Source organism: Struthio camelus, chromosome 6, assembly GCF_040807025.1.
Source record: "Struthio camelus isolate bStrCam1 chromosome 6, bStrCam1.hap1, whole genome shotgun sequence".
NCBI lineage: Eukaryota > Metazoa > Chordata > Aves > Struthioniformes > Struthionidae > Struthio > Struthio camelus.
This window is the reverse complement of record NC_090947.1, coordinates 14,298,642-14,319,176: the sequence shown is the minus strand read 5'-3', so window position 1 is coordinate 14,319,176 and position 20,535 is coordinate 14,298,642. Positions and strand designations below refer to the sequence as shown.

The window sequence follows — 20,535 nt, the reverse complement described above, 5'->3', positions numbered from 1 at the left end:
CTCGCAGGCTTTTTTAGCAACTTGGGAACTGTAATGAAGATATGCTGTGCGACAGATTGCAATTTTGTGGTATTTCTTCTGGTGTGGGGAGGGAAAAACATGCTGACTTGTTGAAACTGACGTACTTATTCTTCTTGGACGTGTAAAGCTCAGCTGAGCCATGGCCTCTTCAGAAGAATGGCCGGGGGTAAACCCACTGCACCATTTAATTGTGCGCCTTGGGAAAAGGCTTCTGGTTCATGCTGTGTAATCCTGAGCAAACCAAAACTCTTGGTCGTTTGTAAGGAAACTAATGCATATAATCTAGAAAGTGTGTTCCTAAATAAAATTATATATAATGTGTTTATTATTTCAGCGTCTCTTTGTGACAAATAATCCATCTAATATTTATTACCAGTGCTGGCTAGAAAAATGCAATTTCATGCACAAAATTTCTAGCAGTGGTTTAGATTTGATTGGTTTCTAAAAGAATCTCATCTGTATGGCACAACAAAACTTCTATCAGAAACAAATGTGCTGCCACCTGTTTGCATGATACCTTATATTCTCCAAGGTTTGTCATTTCAGAGAGACCCTTCAGGTCTGGGAATCTCAGATTTTAAGTGTCTTCCTCTCTGGAGCAGACTGCCAAGTGACATTTCCAGAGCTAGGGCTCTGTGTAGGAGTTTCCTGGGAAATGAGGGCTCTAAATCATGTTCTAGTTATTTTGTAATAGTTTCACATGACTTACATATGCTTGAGGTATGTGTATGTGTTTGGATATGATGGTTTGGTATAAGGAGGATGTGCTCGAAAATCTTAAACGTCACAGTAAAATAGCAGGCTTGGTTTAAAAAAAAATGAAAACGGAGAAGAAAATGGGGAGAGAGAAGTATGTAACGACACAGAAGAAATCCATATTTAGAGTTTTTTTCCCTATACGGTCTTTGACAGAAGCATATTGTGGGAGTGAAAATTTGGTATTTTCTGAACCCTAATCTGGAAAGACTCAGTGAAGACAAAGAGTAAACACCTAGCCCTTTGCTCTGCGTCCCCAAGAGTTGTCTACAAGAGCGACTGACACTTTCAGTGGTGCTAGTTAGTTACTTAATTGCAGTTTTGGGTGGGTTTTTTTTAGCGTTCTTTGAAAACTAGAATAAGGCTGCAGACAGCTTTTGAATGAGCAGGCAAATAGAATTTCCAGGAGAAGCAGTGTCTAGTCAGATAATTTTGCATAGAGTTATACCTTTATACCTGTTAAAATTTGATCAAAAAAGCTTTATTCTGATAGCTTATTCCTCTCCATATACACTTATATTGTTGTGACACCATGTAATAAGGCATTGCTCTTCAGGCCTCATGGAGTGCTCGTTTCCTTAATCTATGGCCATTTGCCTAGTTGGAATAGGAAGTTTACCAAGCCTTTTATTTGTTTTTCAGTGTTCCATTAATCTTTTTTTGTTGTTTTTGTCTTTACCTGCAAGTTAGGATCGTGCTTGTCTCTGGCTTGATGGGGCAGAGTATGGCATTTCAGTTCAGACAATTTGGTGTTTGATGTGTGCGCTCCTTACCCTTCCGTTCTGCTCTTTCTGCTGATATAATTACTGCTTTGCTTACCTTGTGGATAACCTAGACATGAGAAAGAACCAAGATGTCTTATATTTTGTTGCTAATCCCTAGTGACTTCCCTAGGCACCAAAAGTGCCTAGTATGAAGTGATGACAAATACTGGAAATCTTTATGTCAAAAGCCGTAAGAAATAAATGGTTTATCATACCATTTTTTAACCACCGTGATGTATCATTTTCCTACCAGTAACAGATTTGCTTTAAGGGATTGCCACGTAGGTGCTCTCTTGCACCTCCTATCTTAATCTTGGCTCCTAACTATTATTACCAGCTCTCCATTTCTGGGAGCAGCATGGTACATGGCCCGTGCTCCCTGCTGTCACCTTCTGAAACCTTAACTTATCCCTTTAGAAGAATCGCAGATTATTTTAAGAGGAGGGACAAAAGATAAGGTGACAACTGTACTGCTAATGATAAAAACTAGTAAGAGTTCAGAATGAACATGCATTTTTTAGCTGTACACTGAAATATTTAAGGTTAATAACTGGGATGTCCGGAAAATATCTGCAGAAGGTTTTTGTCAGGCAGCATATGTTAGAAAAGTAACTTACCTTCCGATCTATTGCATTTCACTTAGACAATTTTGCTTTATATTTTATTTAGTTGTTATTAGTTTTGAGGTCAAATATTTCTGAAGAGACAATAGTTTCAGATTAACAGCTTTCAAATTAATGGAGATTTAAACTCTTGCGTGCAACTTCTGAAAATCAACCTACCGTTATGTAGGCTACAGGCACAAAGATATCAACCCTGATACTTCTTATAATGCAAAGTTGAGGAAGTTAATAGTTCCCCATTTTAATGATCATCACATTAATAAGTCTTGGGACAAATCATTCTCATTCTGATACTCACAATTATTACACTAAAAATACATGAAGTTTGCTGTTTCCTCTTCAAGTCAGGACTATTTTGAGCCAATGTAAGCAATGAATGTAGAAGTTATATTTTTGCTTCTGGCTTTTTTGCTGGTATTCCGGGAATATATGTCTTCAGAAACACCTGCATTACAGTAACTCTTTCTCCTCCTTGATTTAAAGCAAATATTTTTGTCTGAAGGGCATGATTAAGTCTCAGCTGTGAGGGACAATCATTGTCTGTATGTAAAATTATGACTTTCCCTGTAGACATCAGAGTTTTAGGATACCCCCCTAGTTAATGTTATTTGTGAAAAAAGGGGATGATGGGGTCAGAGTCCATGACATAGTTTAGTGTCCTTTCTTGTACCAGTATGATTTTCATTTTCTTTTCAGTTTCTTCCTTCTACATCTTCATTTATTTTTTTTTTGTTATTTTTTCCCCACGAATGGTTTGTTCACTTTGCAGTATCCCCTGTTTACAGACCTTTTGTTCCTGATAATTCCTGACTTCCCCAAACATTTGGTCTTTGGACTTGTTCATGTGGCTCAGCCTTCGGAAGAGATTTATAGTCTAGGGAACAAGATTACCTCAGAGGTTAGCTGGCAAAATTGGCCACTGAGCAGGAAAGGAAGATCTATGGCTGACAAAAGGTGTAAATAGCAATTAGGCTGCCAGTTCAACCTGTGCTAGTCATGAACTGAAAAAAACTTTTTTTTTTCTTTCTCCTTCTTCTCTACTTTTTTTTTTTTTAATCACTACACAGGATATTGAAGTTTTCTTTTGGAAGGGATCCGACTTAATGATTCTTTCAACCTTTGTAATGAGGCAGTACTGGATATGGTGTATCCATAAATGTAAATCCCTTAAGCACATAGATTTAAAGGGGATGAGGCATCGCACTTGCTTCAGGAGTCGCAAGGATTTCTTGCCTGAAAAGAGCCTGTTGTATTGCAGGCTGCTGGCACACCACCTGGGGGATGCACCGTTTCCTGAATTTTACACGCAGTAAGAGAGCGCTAAAATCCTTCTGGGGAAAGCGAGTTACAAGGAAGGCAGTTGTGGTGCAGGCTTGTGAAATGACAGACTTACTCTCTAAAGAGAATTTTGGAAGTGATCTCTGAGCTTCAGGACTTAGGATACACAGTGAGATTTTTCTTGCATGCAGCAATAAAATCGGCTTTCTCCTGAAATCTGAGCATGGCTATTTTAGCTGGGTTTGGATACCGCATGATGCAGCTATCTCACCCCAATGCTTGTGAGGCTATTGGAGGTGAATATTATAATCTTACTGACATGAACAGTAGTTGCTTGTTTGCTATCACTATTATATTACATGAAACTCTATTTTAAGAGCATAATTATATAGGAATTGATTTATAACTGGATATGTTGTTAAGAGGCTCATAAAATGCATCCAACACCCAAGAAATGTAAATAGCCTGGAAAAGCAGTGTGCAGATGAATGTTGTGCTTTATCTTAATTTTTAAGATGGTCTAGCATGACATTTAGACTGAATTTTGAAGTCTTCACTGGAATAAGCCTTTCCGCCTATTCCCTAAGTAGCTTTGCCTAAATTAGGAAATGAAGAGGCCCTATGAATTGTTCCTGTAGGGCACTGGTGCTGTCATTCTGCATTAAGTGCTAGGGTATCCAGGACATGGGATTTTCAACATGAAAACTTACGGTATTATTTGAACTTGGTCACAAAGCCTTTGCACAGTGTAGTGTAGTTACCAGAGCTATCGTCACACAAGCTAGCTCAGACCTCAGACAGGCTGACAGTGTGGAGTTCAGGTGAATTTTTGTGCTGTTGGGGTGTCTGCAGATTTGCTAGACTACAAGGAATGTAAAAAGCATCAGGACAAAATTGTACAACTCTCTTCCCCAGTACCCCGAAGGGAAGAGAGAATCTGGCCTCTGGTCAGTCTTGCATTGTCTCTCAGAAGCTAATTCTGCAGCCATGTGTACTGCAAAGACAAAATTACTCAAACGCACCAAACCCACTTAATCACAGATGATTTCAGTCTCTAAAGCCACCTCAGTGCTTTTGAAAACTTTGGCATTGCCATCATTAACACTCCATAAAGTTATTTCTGACTTCAAACACAAAGCAGGTGCCATAAGATAGTCAGATTATTTCAGAGAAACTGCCTCTCCATCAGGAACCAGCAAACCTCACTCCATCTGAGTGTGGAGGCCGACCCCTGCCAAAGCCTCTCCCGGCAGGGACCTGGCTAACTCCCCTGGCACAAACGTGGCCCTCGCTTCCTTGTCTGGAGCATCTCGAGGACCTAAAGGACAGTTAATGCATACCGTGCTGCTGTTTCACTCTTACAATACAAGGGTTGGGTACATTTAAAACATAATGACTACGAAGGGGAAAAGCTTAGCTTGAGATCTGTTCCATATGCTTCTGAAACTCTGTAATTGCCATCACAGTAGAGGAAGGAGAATAATCTTGGGGGATCCTTTATGAATTAACTGCTGGCCTAGACACTAACGAAAATAACTTTGTTTTTAGAACCATTTTCAAATATTTACTCATACCTCTGTACACAGCAAACTTTTCACGTTTGACTTTAGTCATGTTGAGGATTACGAGTCAAATGTTTTTATTTATCTATGATGATCTCTCTCTTTTCTTTTGTTGCATACGAGTGTAATTATGATAGTTTATGTTTATTTGTAAGCATGAAAAAATTTGGTTTTGGCTAGATTTTGTTAGAGCCAAGATCTCACACACACACACACACACACACACACACACGCTTTAATATATTTTGGATGTTTGAAGATGTGTGTTAATGCTCCAGTAGTTTAATGGTAACTTTTCTTGCCAGACCCCATTTCTCTCATTTTCCTGGAACTGGAACATCTGGCTAGATTTTATATTATTCCGTTGATATTTTTAGGACATAAAATGCTGATTTTTTTTTTAAAATAATTCACATTGTCACGTGAAGGAGAATCCCTCTAACTCACACAAGGACTTGAGAATCCATTCAGTAAGACTGACCACATTTTGTGAATGAAATGGACAATTGATTAAATAAAGGCAAGGACCTGCAATAATTTTTCAGTGCTTTGAGATACGGTTCTCCAAATGTGTCAAGACATAACCATTCTTTGGATCTTTTGGATATTTCATATAGGTCCCCTTCCAGCTCTTTATTTGTACATCTACGCTAGAAATAAACTAGCCTTTTCATGCTGTTTCACAAAATGAAATTCTTTCAATTAGAAGATTGACTGATGTTATAATAGGACTTGGAGATAAAAATATATTTTAAAAAAGCTTTATGCATCTTTGAATATATATTTTTAAAAGGTTCTGATAGCTTTGGCACATTTTTTCATTAACATTTTGGGTCTTTTTGCACATAGAAAAGAATGAGAAGTATTAAAAGGAGACACTGACATATCTTACTACTTAAACTCAGACTTAAAAGTGGGGGTGGGTAGAGGCCCTATCAATCAGAATTAGACAAATCCTATTTTATGCATAGTGTATGAATGGATCAGATTTTTCATGTTGCCTTTCCTGAATTGGCAGCATGGTACCCTTAACAGCTGGAATTTCAACTTGCAATTAACAACAGCTGTCATTCCTTCATTGAAAATATCTTTGTGTTTAATGGTTGGTTTTGTTTTTGTTTTGTTTTTTTCCCTTAGCAATTTATAACACACCAGTAAATGCCCATCTACTGTACTGGGAGCCTTTTACATGATTTTAGATACAGTATGAACGAGGCTAAGGTTTAGAGCCTTAGAGAAATGTCAGCAAAACTCCATCGCCTCTTACCACCTTTAGAGACAGAACTTTTTCCAGTTCTTTTTATCCGCAACTATATGCAGAAGGTTCTGATTTCTTCACCTCTGGGTATAACACAGTTAATGTAGTTTGGGTTATTAAAGATAAACTTTTTCATGTTATGAATCAGGAAATATATAGTCTTAATATTTACTGTCTAGCACACTGAATAAGCTGTTCCTTATGTTTTGGATAGATAAGAGAGCTGGAACTGGGGTTTACAAATAAGGGTTTGAACTACAAAGACAGTCTAATTGCGGTCATTTCAGGAAATTCAAATCTGCATTTTTCTTGTATGCAGTTTCTTTTGTAAACCACTGACATGATTTTTGGTTGCTAAACCCTGTGGAGTTCAAACTGGAAGTCATGATTGCTCCAGAACAATTCTCAGTGAAGATGTATCCACATGATAAAAAAAAGATTTGTGCAGTTGACATCCTTGTTGAGTATCAACAGACCTGTCAAGGGCTTCGTTAAAACTATCTTATCCCTTGTCCCTGGAAATAACCCCCGTGGTCTGAGTAGAGGCCTCCTGTTTGAGCAGCCTGAAGAAGGCTTTTAATTTCTTGCTTTGACCATTTGTGGAAACAACATTTTGGGCACCTCTCCACAAAGGCTAGGCACAAATTTGGTGAATGCCAGCTTATGGACTGACTAGCCACATTAGCTTGACGTTGTGCCTGAGCTAATAAGCTCTCCGAGCCTAAGATAGGCTTTATTGCCTATTTTATGCTGGATTCTCATGAGTGGTACTTCCTATGGAAAAGAGAACTGACAGGGCAAAATAACTTATGTAAGATTTCTTAAACTGCTTGGTTTGTTAGGAGTACTTAAGAGTTACTTGAAAAGTTCAAAAAATGCAGCAACTCCTCCAAGTAATGTTAAGTAGCAGCATACCTACGTAATTGCATAATGCTGGCATTACCAGCAATCTCTTCAATATTATTGACAATGAATTTTATTTGTAATTATTTGTTACTGTTATCTCTGATAAACTTATTGTGGGCAGCTGCATGCAGTACAAATAACGTTGCTTTTTTATTACCTGGATTTGTATGCCTGGATTTCACATCTGATATGATTTATGAGAAACTGTGGGAACACGGTAATACTTCTGTTTCTCCAGTGTTATAGTATGAATTCGGTGAAGTGCTCAGAGTTTTTTTCTGATGGTAAACTGTTGTCTTTTGGTGCGGTCTGTTCTGCTAGCATATGGCTAACATGTCTTTGTAATTGCACTAGGTAGAGCTGCAAAGTCATTCCAAGGTGCATCTTTTTATGTGAGATGCTGTAGCCCTTAGGTATGTGCAGCACAATGGAGTTCCCTTGCATTACAGTATACTGTTGTCCTGTGAGATGAGACCTTTTAAAGGGCAGTTCCTGTCTAGAAAGTGAGTATGTAAAACTGGGCACCTAACTTCACTGTTCTTCCCCTGAGCACTGGACCATTTCTAATTACTTTAGAATCCTTCATTCTCCGGTTAGTGGTGTAGAGCAAGCTTGCCTAGGAGAGTATTGCTACTTTTGCAAGGAAATTATTTGCAGCAGAATGTGTCTCTGTAGGAGCACATGGTAACAATGTACACTTTTTGCAGAAGCTACCATTTTACTTGCAGGATCTCTCCTTTTCTGTTTTAGGAAGAAATTACTTCTTTCTTCTACCTTCTTATTTAAGATTGATATTTTTTAGGGCTGCAAATAAAAAGGTAGGGTTTTCTTTTTGCTAAGTGTACCAAAAACTAAGTGCATCAAATTTTTTGAGCCTACGGTATGGAGTGCTGCATCTTTACTAATCGTTTTTCAATGTGAAACCATAAAAGCAGCACACGCTTCTCCCTTGTCCCAGAAAAAAGCCTGCAACCAATACAGCCATATTGTGGTTTCATCTGGTAGATCAAGGATCCACTGGCATCAGTCTGCTATGCATATAAACTTCTAAGGCCTGAAGATATGTCCTATTAAAATAAATAAATAAAGTGGCTAACAATTTATTCCCATCTATACAGGCAAAGCCAAGCTATAGGATATCATTATTCCTCTGATAAGTATTTCACTTAACTCACTTATGGACTCAATTTTTTGAAATATCCATGGATATTTTTAAGGAGGTATGTTTGGTCATTATTAGTGTTTTTAAAATAAGGAATAGTTATTTCTCTTTTTTTTTTTTTTGATGGAATATGTATTATGCTTAGCCAGTTAAGATAAATGACAGTTTTATTTGGGGATTTTACTTTATGTGCTATACTCGCAGTGCAGCAGTGTGCTCCTTTAAGCGTGGCTCATTCTGCAGAAAAAAATTATGTCAAATTTGGTCATAGCTGACATGAACTCAATATGTGTGCTGGATGAGTAAACTTCCCTAATTTTCAGGGGAAAATTCCACTCTCTGTCAGATATTGTAGGTCTTGGCTTTTTCAGCACAAAAAAAGAAACAATTGTTTCCCCTGCCCCCCCTTTCCTTTCCTGTCCCCACTAAAACATTGATTTCATGAGTATATGCAAGAGTTCAAAGGCACAATGCAAATATGCTAATATATAGATGACACAGTAACCTTGGATTTTAAAAATTTCGTATCCTGTGTAGTTAAGCCCTCACAGAAGCCAAGCAAGGAAAATGAGTTTGCCCCTCTTTTCCATTACTGTCCCATTCTGCTGTCTCGCCCTTTACTTCATTTAATCTGAGAAATGTGTGTGTTAACGGAATAAATGCTATTTTTTACAAGCCCAACCTCAGAGATTCCACAGCTACAGAAGGTCGAGTGACATGAGTCTCCAGCCGCCAGCTTGTTCATGCCCCATTAAACTACTTCACTTGCAGGTGGTTGCAGGCTTGTTAAGTGCAGTTGAGCTGGCAGTTTGAAGAAAAAGTATGTAGCTTCTTATACAAAATATGGCTACAAAAAAGGTCTAGGGTATGCTTTTACAGCAAAACCACTGAGTGTAAGGGGCTGACCGTTTTAGGCATTCATTAAACGAAACACACAAGTGCTGATTTACTGTAGGAAATAAACTACATCTAACTAAATCTGGCTTTTAATAAAAGAACAGAAAACCCTTCCTGTACTTCCCTTGAGCATACAATGGCCCAGTACAATTGTTTTCTTTTTTGGTAAAAAGAAATGTACTTTCCCTGGAGAAAACTCAAATCCTTGCAAGGCACACTACTACAAACTGTTTTGCTGTAGGTTTCTTAAGAGGTCCAGCTGTATCCTTCCATAGGATAGTGCAGGGTCCGGTTGGCTGCCCTGGGTAACCCAGCCCACTGTTTGGTATGAGAGATTATTTTGGTTACAAACTCCTCTGGCTAATGCTGTGTCTTGAAACTGGGAGTTACCCTTCCATGCTAAATCCATGGGCTAAGTATGAGTATGGATGAGGTGATGATTATGTGGCATCCTGCTAGCTGATGTCATTTCCAGGAATGAGACTAGTCAGGGAGGAATCTAGCCAAACTGTTCTTCTGAAAAGCTCATGACATGGAGATATTTGCATTTTTTCCTTGGTTAAAGTATATATTCACTCCAGCTGAAAAAAGGAGCCTGCTCCAAACAAAAATTCACTGCTTTAATGCCATTCTGTAGGCAAACTATGTCATGAGTTAGACCAGCTGCCTGTTTGCAAGTGCAGGTGTTCAGGCTCAGGGTGCATACAGCTGGCGCCAGCCCATGCCTGTTCACTGCTGTGCCTGCTAATGGGTTTTCCATGGTCAACTCACATTAACAGGAGAGGGGACTGACCCGTCAGCTTGTTTACCTGCCCACTGCTCTGTCCTGCCATGATGTTACGACATTACTTTGGAGGACCCCACCTTGGATCTGTGCCCAGGTCAGTCTGTTGCCAGTCTGCTGGATGTATTTCCTTGCTACCTTACAGCATGGAAGTGTAGGATATGATGTGAGCATACTTTCTGGGGTTGATAATGTGTGATAAAATTTAGAGGTTTTTCTATAGTTTGAATTAGAACGTGTCATAGGAGCTTTGAAGCTGAAGACACCAATTTTCCAGTGGCTGAAGAAAAATAATGTAACAGCTGGTCATAGGCTCCTTGTAAAAAGCACTTGCTGTTTTCCCACGTAATAATAAGCAGCTGTAAAGAGATGTCTTAGATGTTGTTGAAAAAGGCAGAAAAACATATGCTGTGGTTATGGCTTTTGTGTACAGTACTGGTGAAGGACCACTGTTAGCTTTCAGAAAATACCTTTCATTTTTTTCCAGTCACTCAATAAAGAGGAAGATCATTTAGTGACCAAAATTGGGAAGAAAGTCTCCCACTCACTGGCGGGGAAATATGTTCCGTTTTGAGGAAGGGAAAAGGATAGGAGACTGACCAGTGGTGTAGGAGGTTGTGCAGGTATGGTATTTGGGGAAGAAGTGTTAGCTGTAGGGACGTTTCTGAGGTGAAGTCCATTGGACCCAAGTCTGAAATCTTCTTTGTCCTGAGGAAGGCAGGCTCTCCAGAAAAAGCATTTTCTTTTTTTTGTGTATAGGCTTGAAAATACTAAGCTTAAATCAACTCTTCTGCTAAACCTGCAGTGCATATATGGGCATCTGAGAGCATGTTCCCAATCTGCTGCAACATAAAAATAAATCTCTCTGGCTTAACATTAGACTGTATTTTGAAGTGTTTAACTTCTGAAATCAAGAGTGGCTTTGTCTGTCCTCTTACCCGTCTCTTCTCCAAAATTATGGCTTCTTTTTACGAATCAGATGGGCTGATTTACAAAGCTCTGGGCTTTATTCCGCAATTAATAACCTCACAGATGCTAACATGAATAACGAAGTGTGAAGTGCATGCAGGAGGTATGCTTGTGATGTGTACATTAGCCACATAGTATTGTTGATAAAACAGGTTACTGTGCTTACCAGGAAAATAAATAGACTGTTAAAATGCAAAAGTATTTTGAATATGAGAAAAGACCTTCCATCTGTCTTAACACATTTCTTTATCCTGGTGTTTAGACTTTATTCTTTTCTTTCCTGATTGGCGTTTTTTGAAGAGCAGCTGCTTACTTGTGAATGTCTATCCTAGATGAGGCTGCATCAATTTAGCTGTTTACTTTATTCACTCCAAGGGCAGGCTAATCAACCTTTCTTTCAGGTATGTCAAAGAGCTGAAGATGAGACAGTTTGTAATTATGGAAAATGGGGAGTACTTTTTTTCCTTAGGGCAATTAGATTAAATGATTCTGTACTATGAGGTAGTAATATAGATAACCTTTTATAGTTCTTTTTCTTAAATGTTGATTTTTTTTTTTCCCCCCTCCTCCAAGGTTTGATAGGGGAAACATAAATAACAAATAGCAATAACGTACAAAATAAAACCTTAAAGCGGTTCATAAAATGTGCTGCTACTTTTTCAGTCTCAGATTATTAGGAATTTTTTATACCAGAGCAAACTGTGATTCTGATGTTTTAGAATACTGAAGAGGATGAAACTAATTTCTTTGCTTTTATCCTCTTACAGAGCACTTCTATGTATTCATAAAGAAAAGGAAGCAACATAAATAATGCTTTTCTGAATTAAATTATTGAAAGAATTAACATAATTAATTTCATTGACTTTTTTAGGGTAGGATGGTATGGACTATGCCATTATAAAGCACTGACTTACAGTATGTGTTCTCTCAATGTGTTCAGATACAGTTAGGTAGAAATGAAGTGGTGCTATGGCTCTGCTTCATGATTACAGAGGTATTGGAAGGGGTTGTGTATTTCCTTCGGAAGTAGCAAACGAGGTGGGAGTTGCAGGCCTTGCCAACTAAGCAGTAGATGTTTTCAAATGGGAATTGAGGAAGTCTGAGAGCGAAAAGCAACAGCCAATGAAGATGGGATGAAGGGGACTGACAGCGCTAGTGTGTGAGGAAAGCAGTTGGAGGGAGGTTAAATCAGTATCAGCTAATGAGTGTTAATGGAGAATGTTAAAGGAAGTCACAGGAAGAACGAAAATGATAAGGAAGTTGTTTGAAAGAAGTGCCCGTAGCAAAGGAATATTCATTCTCACGATTTTGGCTTCAAGGAAAAGGGTGGTGGAAAAGAGTTTATTCTTAGAGCTGACTTGATGAAAACAAAAGCATGGATTTTACCCTTGACATAGTGGTGGCAATCTTGAGTGTTCAAATGAAGTGTTGATGGTTGGGGTATTTGTGTGCGTGTTTGTCTTTTTCCTGTCTTTTCCTGAGCCCAGTGGTTGGTTAGAGCAGAGAGGTGCTGTGGGGCTGCTGAAAATTGCCAGAGCCCTTTGGAAACCCCCCTGGGAGGCCTATGTGCTATTTCCCTTTGTGTTAGAGTTTCCGAGTAAGGACTTTTGTTTCTCTGTGACAACTCTAGCTGCAAAAAACTATGTGGCTAACAAAAGCTGACCCCATAAAAACAGCCTTCTTCCTGATCCAGGTGGGGATGGCATTTAGATTTCAAATTGCTTCTATACTTAAATCTCAGCTAAAAAAGAGTTCCAGTAAATATTTCTACTTGTTGTGGTAGGATAATGTTGTCTTTTTTCATGAAAACTTAAAAATGAAAGAAGAACTTATAATAAGGTGTGGTAAATGGCACTGCTGACACACCAACTAATTTGAAACATATGGTTTATAACTGCTTTTTAAAGGAGGAACTATTCTAAAGTTTTACTTAAGCTCTGTAATTATAAGGCTGCTCAAAGAGTGGCATGTGGTTTAAACCTATAGTTGTAAATGTTGACTTTACCAAGCTGCGCCTGTTGATGTTACCAGGAGGAAAAGAAGAATTCTTTGTGGTTTGCAGATCATTAAAATATGTCAAACTAAAATGATCTGAAATTAAATTATTTTATATATTTGTAACAAATAGGAAATACCATGGAATTATATTTGTAACAGAGGGCAAAGTTTGAAAAAGAGTCAAAAGTTTATTTTTTTCTTATTACAAAGACAGATGATGATAAATTTGAAGGCCTGTGAGGTAATGGAGTGCCATTAAATAGACATGATGAATGATTCAACCTATCTTTTTCTTTGAAATAAAGATATCTGTTCCAGGCTCTGACATAAATGACTGATGCTGTTTATGTACTGTCACAAAGGCAAAGAAATCTTAAACACTGCATTACTTAAATATGTTCTTGACTATGCCTCCTAGAGTTGAGTTGTTGGAGCAGTGGATGGAACATCAGAGGTCAATTTTACCAAACTTCTACCAGCAAATTTATAAATGCATACATGAAAATTTTTCTGGAATGATTGTAGCTTTACTTTTTTTTTTTTTCCTGTGTTGGTAGCAGATAATTTTTGATATACTCCAGAAGTATTAGGCTTTGCTGGACTGTGTAGAAGATGGGAGGAAAAGACAATGTATGCAAAACATCCTTGACTAGAGTGGATAAAAGTGGGATTGGACAAAATCCCATCTTTCCTCCAACTTTCCGTTGGACTTTCCATTTCTCTGCTGGGGAAAAGGAGATGATTTGGTGTTTTTAACTGTGCAGTGCTGGCACGCGAAGTTAATGAATATATCAAGCATTAAAATATATTTTGATATTGGCTGTTCAGAAATTGAAAATTTAATGTGTTAAGAGAGATGAACGGTTAGTAAGCTGATTAACTCAGCATATCAAAGGAGAGAATGCTTTCCCTGGGCTTACCACTGACTTAATTTTGTGATGTGAAACTATTGCCAAGAAAGCTGTTTCAACTGTAAAAATACTAGTTGATGGCTGAGATTGTGTGAAGGACAGCAGGTCCAGAATAAGCCATCAAGTCTATAAGTTCACTTAGAGTCTTACCTTCAAGGTGAGAGCCAGCTTCCTGAAACAAACCCATGGAAACCACAGCATTAGTATTAATATTCCCTCATGTGGCCCATAAATGCTCAGTCCAATTCTGTTTTTTTCCTCTACGTCCTACTGCTTTTTTGTCTTGCAAAAAGGATGGTGGTGAATGTTATGTAATACGAGCTGGAATTAACTTTTCTGAGTGCCATGCACTGTAGTCTTCAACTTACAAGTATATCTGCAGCAGCTTTGAACAAATATTATTCATTTCCGAAATATGTCCTGTAAGAGAGTCTGGTAAAGTGTTATTGCTACTGTAGTTTGGATTCCGGACAGTAAAGTGGATGCCAAAAATTGTGTCATGATCTCTCAGCAGCAGCAGAAGAGTCTTTTCATTGCTAGTTCTCCAGCATGCTGGCCATATCACAAACTGACTTTGTTGTAATGCTAAAAACATTAGAGCCTACTACTTTCTTGTAAACACATTTTCGCCTCCAGTTGAACTACGGAGTTCAAATGCTCCTATCACTGTACCAGTATTAAGTTTTGAGAGATCGGAGTTAATTCTAGTTCAGTGCTGTGTATATATATATCCAATGGAGTTAGCGACCTTTGATCTTGGTGATTAAACAGGACAGCTCAACTGTCTATGCAGAAACGAGAGCTGTCGTTTAGTTCCTGAGACTGTGCAGGTTGGGGAGGAAAGTAGTGAAGCGGCTGGAGGCCAGGGTAGCCCTGGTGACCAGACAGACGGACAGGAGAGGACAGGAGGGATCTAGCACGTGGGGAAATCAGGGGCATGTGGTATCTATGACGGCTGCTAGGGGGAGGGAAGGGGTGATTAGGTAGCTGTGAAGGAGGCATTAGATGTTTTTTTGTTTCCATTTTCCTACCTTGGCAGAACAGCACTCACTTGGTATGCTGATCTGTTGAGCTGATGCCATGATGCAACCTTAAATAAAATAAACAAGAAACAAATAAGCAAATATGATGGAATAGAGAGCAGTCCAAAGCTAATGAAAGATGAGGATGTATACATGGTGTTGCACATGGGCTTGATAACAAAGCGTGGGGGAGAGTATGAGTTGCTGTCTGTAACTGCATTGAAGAAGAGCAGCCAGAAGGGAGAACAACTGTCTGAGCTTGAGGAGCAATGTCAGCATGGAAATAAATAGGTACAGGCTAACTGGAATACATGTGGGCTTAATATTTGAAGTTTTCAAGCTGTGGCATCAGGCCTAGAAGAGGCTCTGTGTGGGTCACTGCTTGCGTTATGTCTATGTTATATCTATGCTCCCTGTAACAGGTTTCATGACACAGAGCTGCTCATTTATAAAGGAGCTGTGGTTGCCTGTGACAGCACTGTGTGACTACGTTATTCAAAACAATACTTAATCTATCTGAAGTTAATCAGCTGAATGCAAAACTCAGTTTTCATCCATGGTTTATTTACTATAAATAATACACAATATCCATGTCTAACTTAATGCACGAACACTGAACATTGCGTTAGGTGTGGTGATCTAACAGAGCTCCCGGTCTACTGATTAGATGCTTATTTCATGTAAAAATATGCCATTTTTTGTTAACAGTTTTTTTTTTTTTCCTGAAGTTGCATAATGCATACATGGCCTTTTCTTTGGATTTTGGTTTCAGATACTACTTGTTTTTGAAAGGGAATCTAGTGCTGGGTTTCCAGAGTGCTTTGTTCCATAAAATGAAAAATGCAGTTGATATGAAATCAATACTGCTTTTCCTCTGACTAAAAATGACAAATAATGAAAGCCAAATATAAGTAATTCATCCACGTTTCCTCAAAATGTATGTTGCCTCATGGCAACAAAGGTCATTTGGATTCAAATTGCAGCCCAGTAATTTCATGTTCAGGATGTTCTGAGTTCTATGGAAAGGCACTTTTGGTGCAGGAAAGCTGCTTATTCTTTATTATATTCTTTAATTTCTCTACCTGACATCATCCTGAATGTGTCATACATACGCTCATTGGAAAACACTTCTGCATATTTATGCAGAAGTCCAAAAGTACCCCCAAAAGCTTAAAAACACTCACTATTTTGTAAAGCTCTGAAAATTCTTCTTACTTTTCAGAGCAGAAATTGCAGCTTATGGTATTCTTAGTTTTCAGAATTCTCTTGTTTCCAGCCGTGTTTTTCTAAGTGTTGTCGAACAGAATGCTTCCCGTTAATGGATTGATAAAGAATATAATATTATTGTTTGATGAAGAATGCTGTTTCAATTTCATTGACATTTTGTGAATTTGTTTTAAACTTGCTATCTTTAGGAAAACTTATTTGCTGGATTTTGCTGACTTGTTCCTGGAGTAAGTCTAAATAAGCCACTGAGCAAAAGTATCGATTTTGGTTCTATTGCTCCTGCATTCTGAAAACTTAGCGCTTAAACGTGTACAGAACTGTGCATGCTTAGATGTATATATTTTTTCTACCTGGATGTGAAGGACAGATTATATTTACTGTTGGTATTTGTTTTATCTGACTTCTGTATTTGTTCTTTCTTACTTTGCAGCTTTGCTCTGTCAGATGAAGCTTACAGGTCTTTAAGGGACCAGGACAAAGACCAGTGTATCCTTATTACAGGAGAGAGTGGAGCTGGAAAAACAGGTAATAAACAGTTTTGGTCTTACTCAAACACATTCAAAGTTATTCAGATCTCTTTTAGAAAGTGATGGTAGAGGCTGCAAAAATTGTGGGATAGTGGTATCTTTTTGCGTTTGGCCATTGCAGAAAATGAATGCTGTCATATTTTTTGCTGCAGGTGTGACCTTATATAAATTAGTATTGTCCCGCATCCTCACCATGATGCAGTCCTATCACATGTTAATACCATATCATTATTAGTATGCAAAGTCATACTTCAGTAATGCTGGGTTGTGATAGAGTATTGCAAGGGCCAGAATACTTTCCAGACTCTCCCCATGGAGTATGCAAAGAGTGAAAACTGAACTCTTGCTCTTTTAGGCTGGACGACGAGCCTTTGATGCTTTTGCATGTCTTTTAATAAATGTATACATTTTAACTGGATTATGCTGTTTATCCAAATAAAATACACAGTAGCAGTTGATTACGTGGGAAGTTTCATCAGTCTTGCATGCTGTGTTCAGCTACAATTCTGATATTGGCTTGTGTACTAGAACACTCTGTTTCTCAGGCAAAACTGAAATTGTTTTGAAAATTACTACTAATTTTTAAACTGTGGAACTGTGGAATGACGTGAAGACTACATAATTGCAGAACATTGTAGGAAGTTCTTAAAAAAGAAAGAAACCTCTTATTTTCTGAATAACAGATTAAAAGGTAGAGGAGTAGAGGTGACTTGCAAAAGACACAGCAGGTAAGAACACGTACATCTGTTCCATGTCATTTAAGAGATTTTCTTTTGCGTTTGAGAAAATGTGTAGCTTCTGAGCTACAGCTTGCTAGTAGCTTGCTAGCTACTGAGCAAGACTAAAAGTGTGTAAGCCTTACAAGCCTTTTGTGAAAATGCGAAGTATGGGACCTTGTCCTTGGAGTGTTGAAGTTAATGGATTTGGCACCTTTTTTGGTGAATGATGTCCTGTTTTTCTTTGTCAGATCAGTGGCTTCCAGTTGAGAAGTCTTGAAATCTTGTTACTTCCTCTTTTTATTTTCAGTTCAATAATATGAAAAAGCATGTATATTCAGTGAAAGTGTATATTAAAATAATTGAGTTTTTATTAATATGATTAGTATTTTTTTTTTCCAGGAGTTGAAACTTTAGAAAGGAGTTTTATACTGATGGTTTAATTTCCTGATTTCCCCAGGAACCATGAATTTATCAAGCACCTCATACAGTTGAGGCCCATATTTATTAATATATTTTTTTTCAATTGAAGGGCATAGCAGTGACTGAGTTTCTCAACTTGTCTATTTATAGAGGAGATTCTGGTAGATTCTGATTTGAATATAGATTCTGATTATGTTCAGTAGCCTCCATATTGGATATAATAAGAATTTTTCTCTTTTTTATAAAAGCAAGTACAGAATAACAAAGCTAATGTAAGAGTACAGTTTGAAATTCAAGCCAATAACGGTCTCAGAATCTCGGATACTTCCTTTCTAATGTTTAATATAACTACGGTTGTTCATATGGGGCTATTAGTTGAGAACAAAGATTTCCATTACAAAAAAGGGGGCGGGGGGTGGGACAGGAAAAGCAAGGGCTCTTAGTTGAGGAAATAAACTCAGAAGCACAAATTCCATATAATGCTGTTTTAGAATATGATTTTGGTGGCCAGATGTGGCATGTTTGGCCTGGAAAAATTGAACCTGGACTATCATCAATTTTTTAAAGCTTTTATTTGCTTCTAATTTTGTTCGTTTCACTGCATATTTATATCGATTGTTGACTCGGCAAGAAACTGTGGTAGGTTGTCAGAATGAGCAGTCTATTTAAGTGTTTTTACACTTTAAGATTGAATCTTAAATGATGATTTAGTTCCTGGTGTTTTCATTCCTGTGTATTCATTCAAGCTTGTAGGTTAAAACAGAGTTCCCAATAAAAGAAAGGGCCTTCATTTTCTCTTTCAACAATGTTCAAAGCCTTTTTCTAGCTTTATATTCTGGTAGCCTTTTACTTTAGTTCTGGGTTTATCCTGATGTCATTGTGTGTGTTCTTAATGCATATGACTTTATAATAGCTTATTTGCTGCTTCGGTGCTTTCTTCTCTTGTGTTAATTGAGTAGCTCTCCTTGCAGATGTTGACTGTTTTGGGAAATATGTCGAATCAAATAGTTTAGAAACATTTGGGCATTACCCGTAACTCCTGGGTATTACCAGAAGAGTTTTCTTCTCCTCTTGCTGCTGCACATCAGCTGGAGTTTCTCAGCATCCTTAGTTGTCTGTCTTCAGGGATGAAAATTCACCATTTCCTCACAACCACTGTGCCAATTTAAAACCAGCTGAGATCGATTAGAGGATGCTGTTAACTAAAAATCTGAAGTATCTTGGTTACCTTTTCAAGTAGATCTGTGAATAGTTTTTAAATATTTTTTCCAGATATATGTGATTAGGAGGAGAAAGAAAGGAACTGGAGTAGATTCAGCTGTCTAAATTCAATGAAGAATAGAGGCTGGGCAGAGAAAAGCCTCTTTGCTTACAGTGCTCCTCTTGCCACACTGCTCTATCCTGGTTTCAAAGGATGGGCTGTTGAAAACAGACGTATCCAAAAGCACCCCTCTTTCTCTCTTGTTGCACTCTACTTTCAGATAGCAAACCAAATAAAGCACCCCTGTGTTTAGGGATTTGCTGCTTCTGCTTCCAGTTTAAGCTGAAAAAAGGGCTTACAGAAGGATTTGATGTTTTTAAAAGGTAAATCTGAATTTAATCACACCGCAAGGATCTCGAACTATTTTTCCTTGTCTCTCTGTATAATCCACAATGAAGAAAGTCCTCATAAAATTTCATCATTTTTATTAAAGGATCATGGAGGGGAAAAGAAAATGGCTATCTTAAAAGCAGTCCAGTTATCCTCAGAATTCTAAGGAATTTTATAAACAGTTTAATCTCAAAAGGCATGAAATATCGCAAGGTCTAATTGATGCAGTCTGGAAGAGGGACACATTGCAGACTAGACCTATGCCCTTGACGTTTGAAAGACAGGAGAGATGAGTGCTCACTTCCCTTTGGAGTGAAGGGATCTTACTTGACTTTTATTTAAAATCAGGGGATTCTCTGTTAGGTTTGGGAGGCCTGCTATGTCTGCCCTTTCTGCTGCAGGCTAAATCACAGCTCTGACCTCTCTGTCCCTCCCCAGACTAGTACATGTTAGACATAATAGTCCAGTTTGAAATTCAGGTGTTTCAGACCTATGCGCTACTTTGACTGCTTTGATAATTGCAAACTCTGACTAAAACTAGGGTAACAGGGAACTGATTTTAGAAAATGAGAGTTGGGTTTGAGTAATTGCATGATTAAGTGAGATGCGAGATCTTATGGTCACATCTATAGTTCTGTCTGCTTACTTGTGTCCCACATTGTGGGTTTGCTCATTTCTCCCTTAAATATAGGCTAGTAATTTAATACTAGCCAAAAAAAAAAAAAGTTTAAATAGGAAAGAATGAAAATCCAAGGGATAACTTTTTGTTTGTCAGTTCTTTCCAAAAGGTGACTGAGAGGTTTCTTTGAAACTCTTAAATTTGTAGGAGATCTTTGAAAAGCAAGTAATGGGTTTTTTATTACCATTGTGTTGCGTTGATAAGGATTCCAGCTGTTAGCAACTACATTCTGTATCAGCTGATATTGCCTCAAATTTTGCTTTCTTGCATCATATTAAACATCGTAGAGACTGTTTATAAATAAAATCTCCTGACTGCTCTTTCTCCTAATCAGCAAAAGCCTAAAGTTTTTTTTTGATATTTTTTACTGTCTATATGAGTGATAGACATGGACTATGGACCCAGTTTTGTGAGTCCAAAAGTTGTCTCAGATTGTTGAAATTTTGTACATATAAATTAGT

The 20,535-nt window shown here is 38.0% G+C and overlaps 1 protein-coding gene across 5 annotated transcripts in view; it reads left to right on the top strand.

The window, feature by feature from the left end:
* MYO1B (myosin IB) overlaps positions 1-20,535 on the top strand; it is a 117,343-nt gene that overhangs the window by 34,131 nt on the left and 62,677 nt on the right. For all 5 annotated transcript variants that reach the window (XM_068948293.1, XM_068948294.1, XM_068948295.1 and 2 more), the window contains exon 4: positions 16,569-16,663. In XM_068948293.1, coding sequence (XP_068804394.1) covers positions 16,569-16,663 — 95 coding nt within the window. The remainder of the gene's footprint in view (positions 1-16,568; positions 16,664-20,535) is intronic.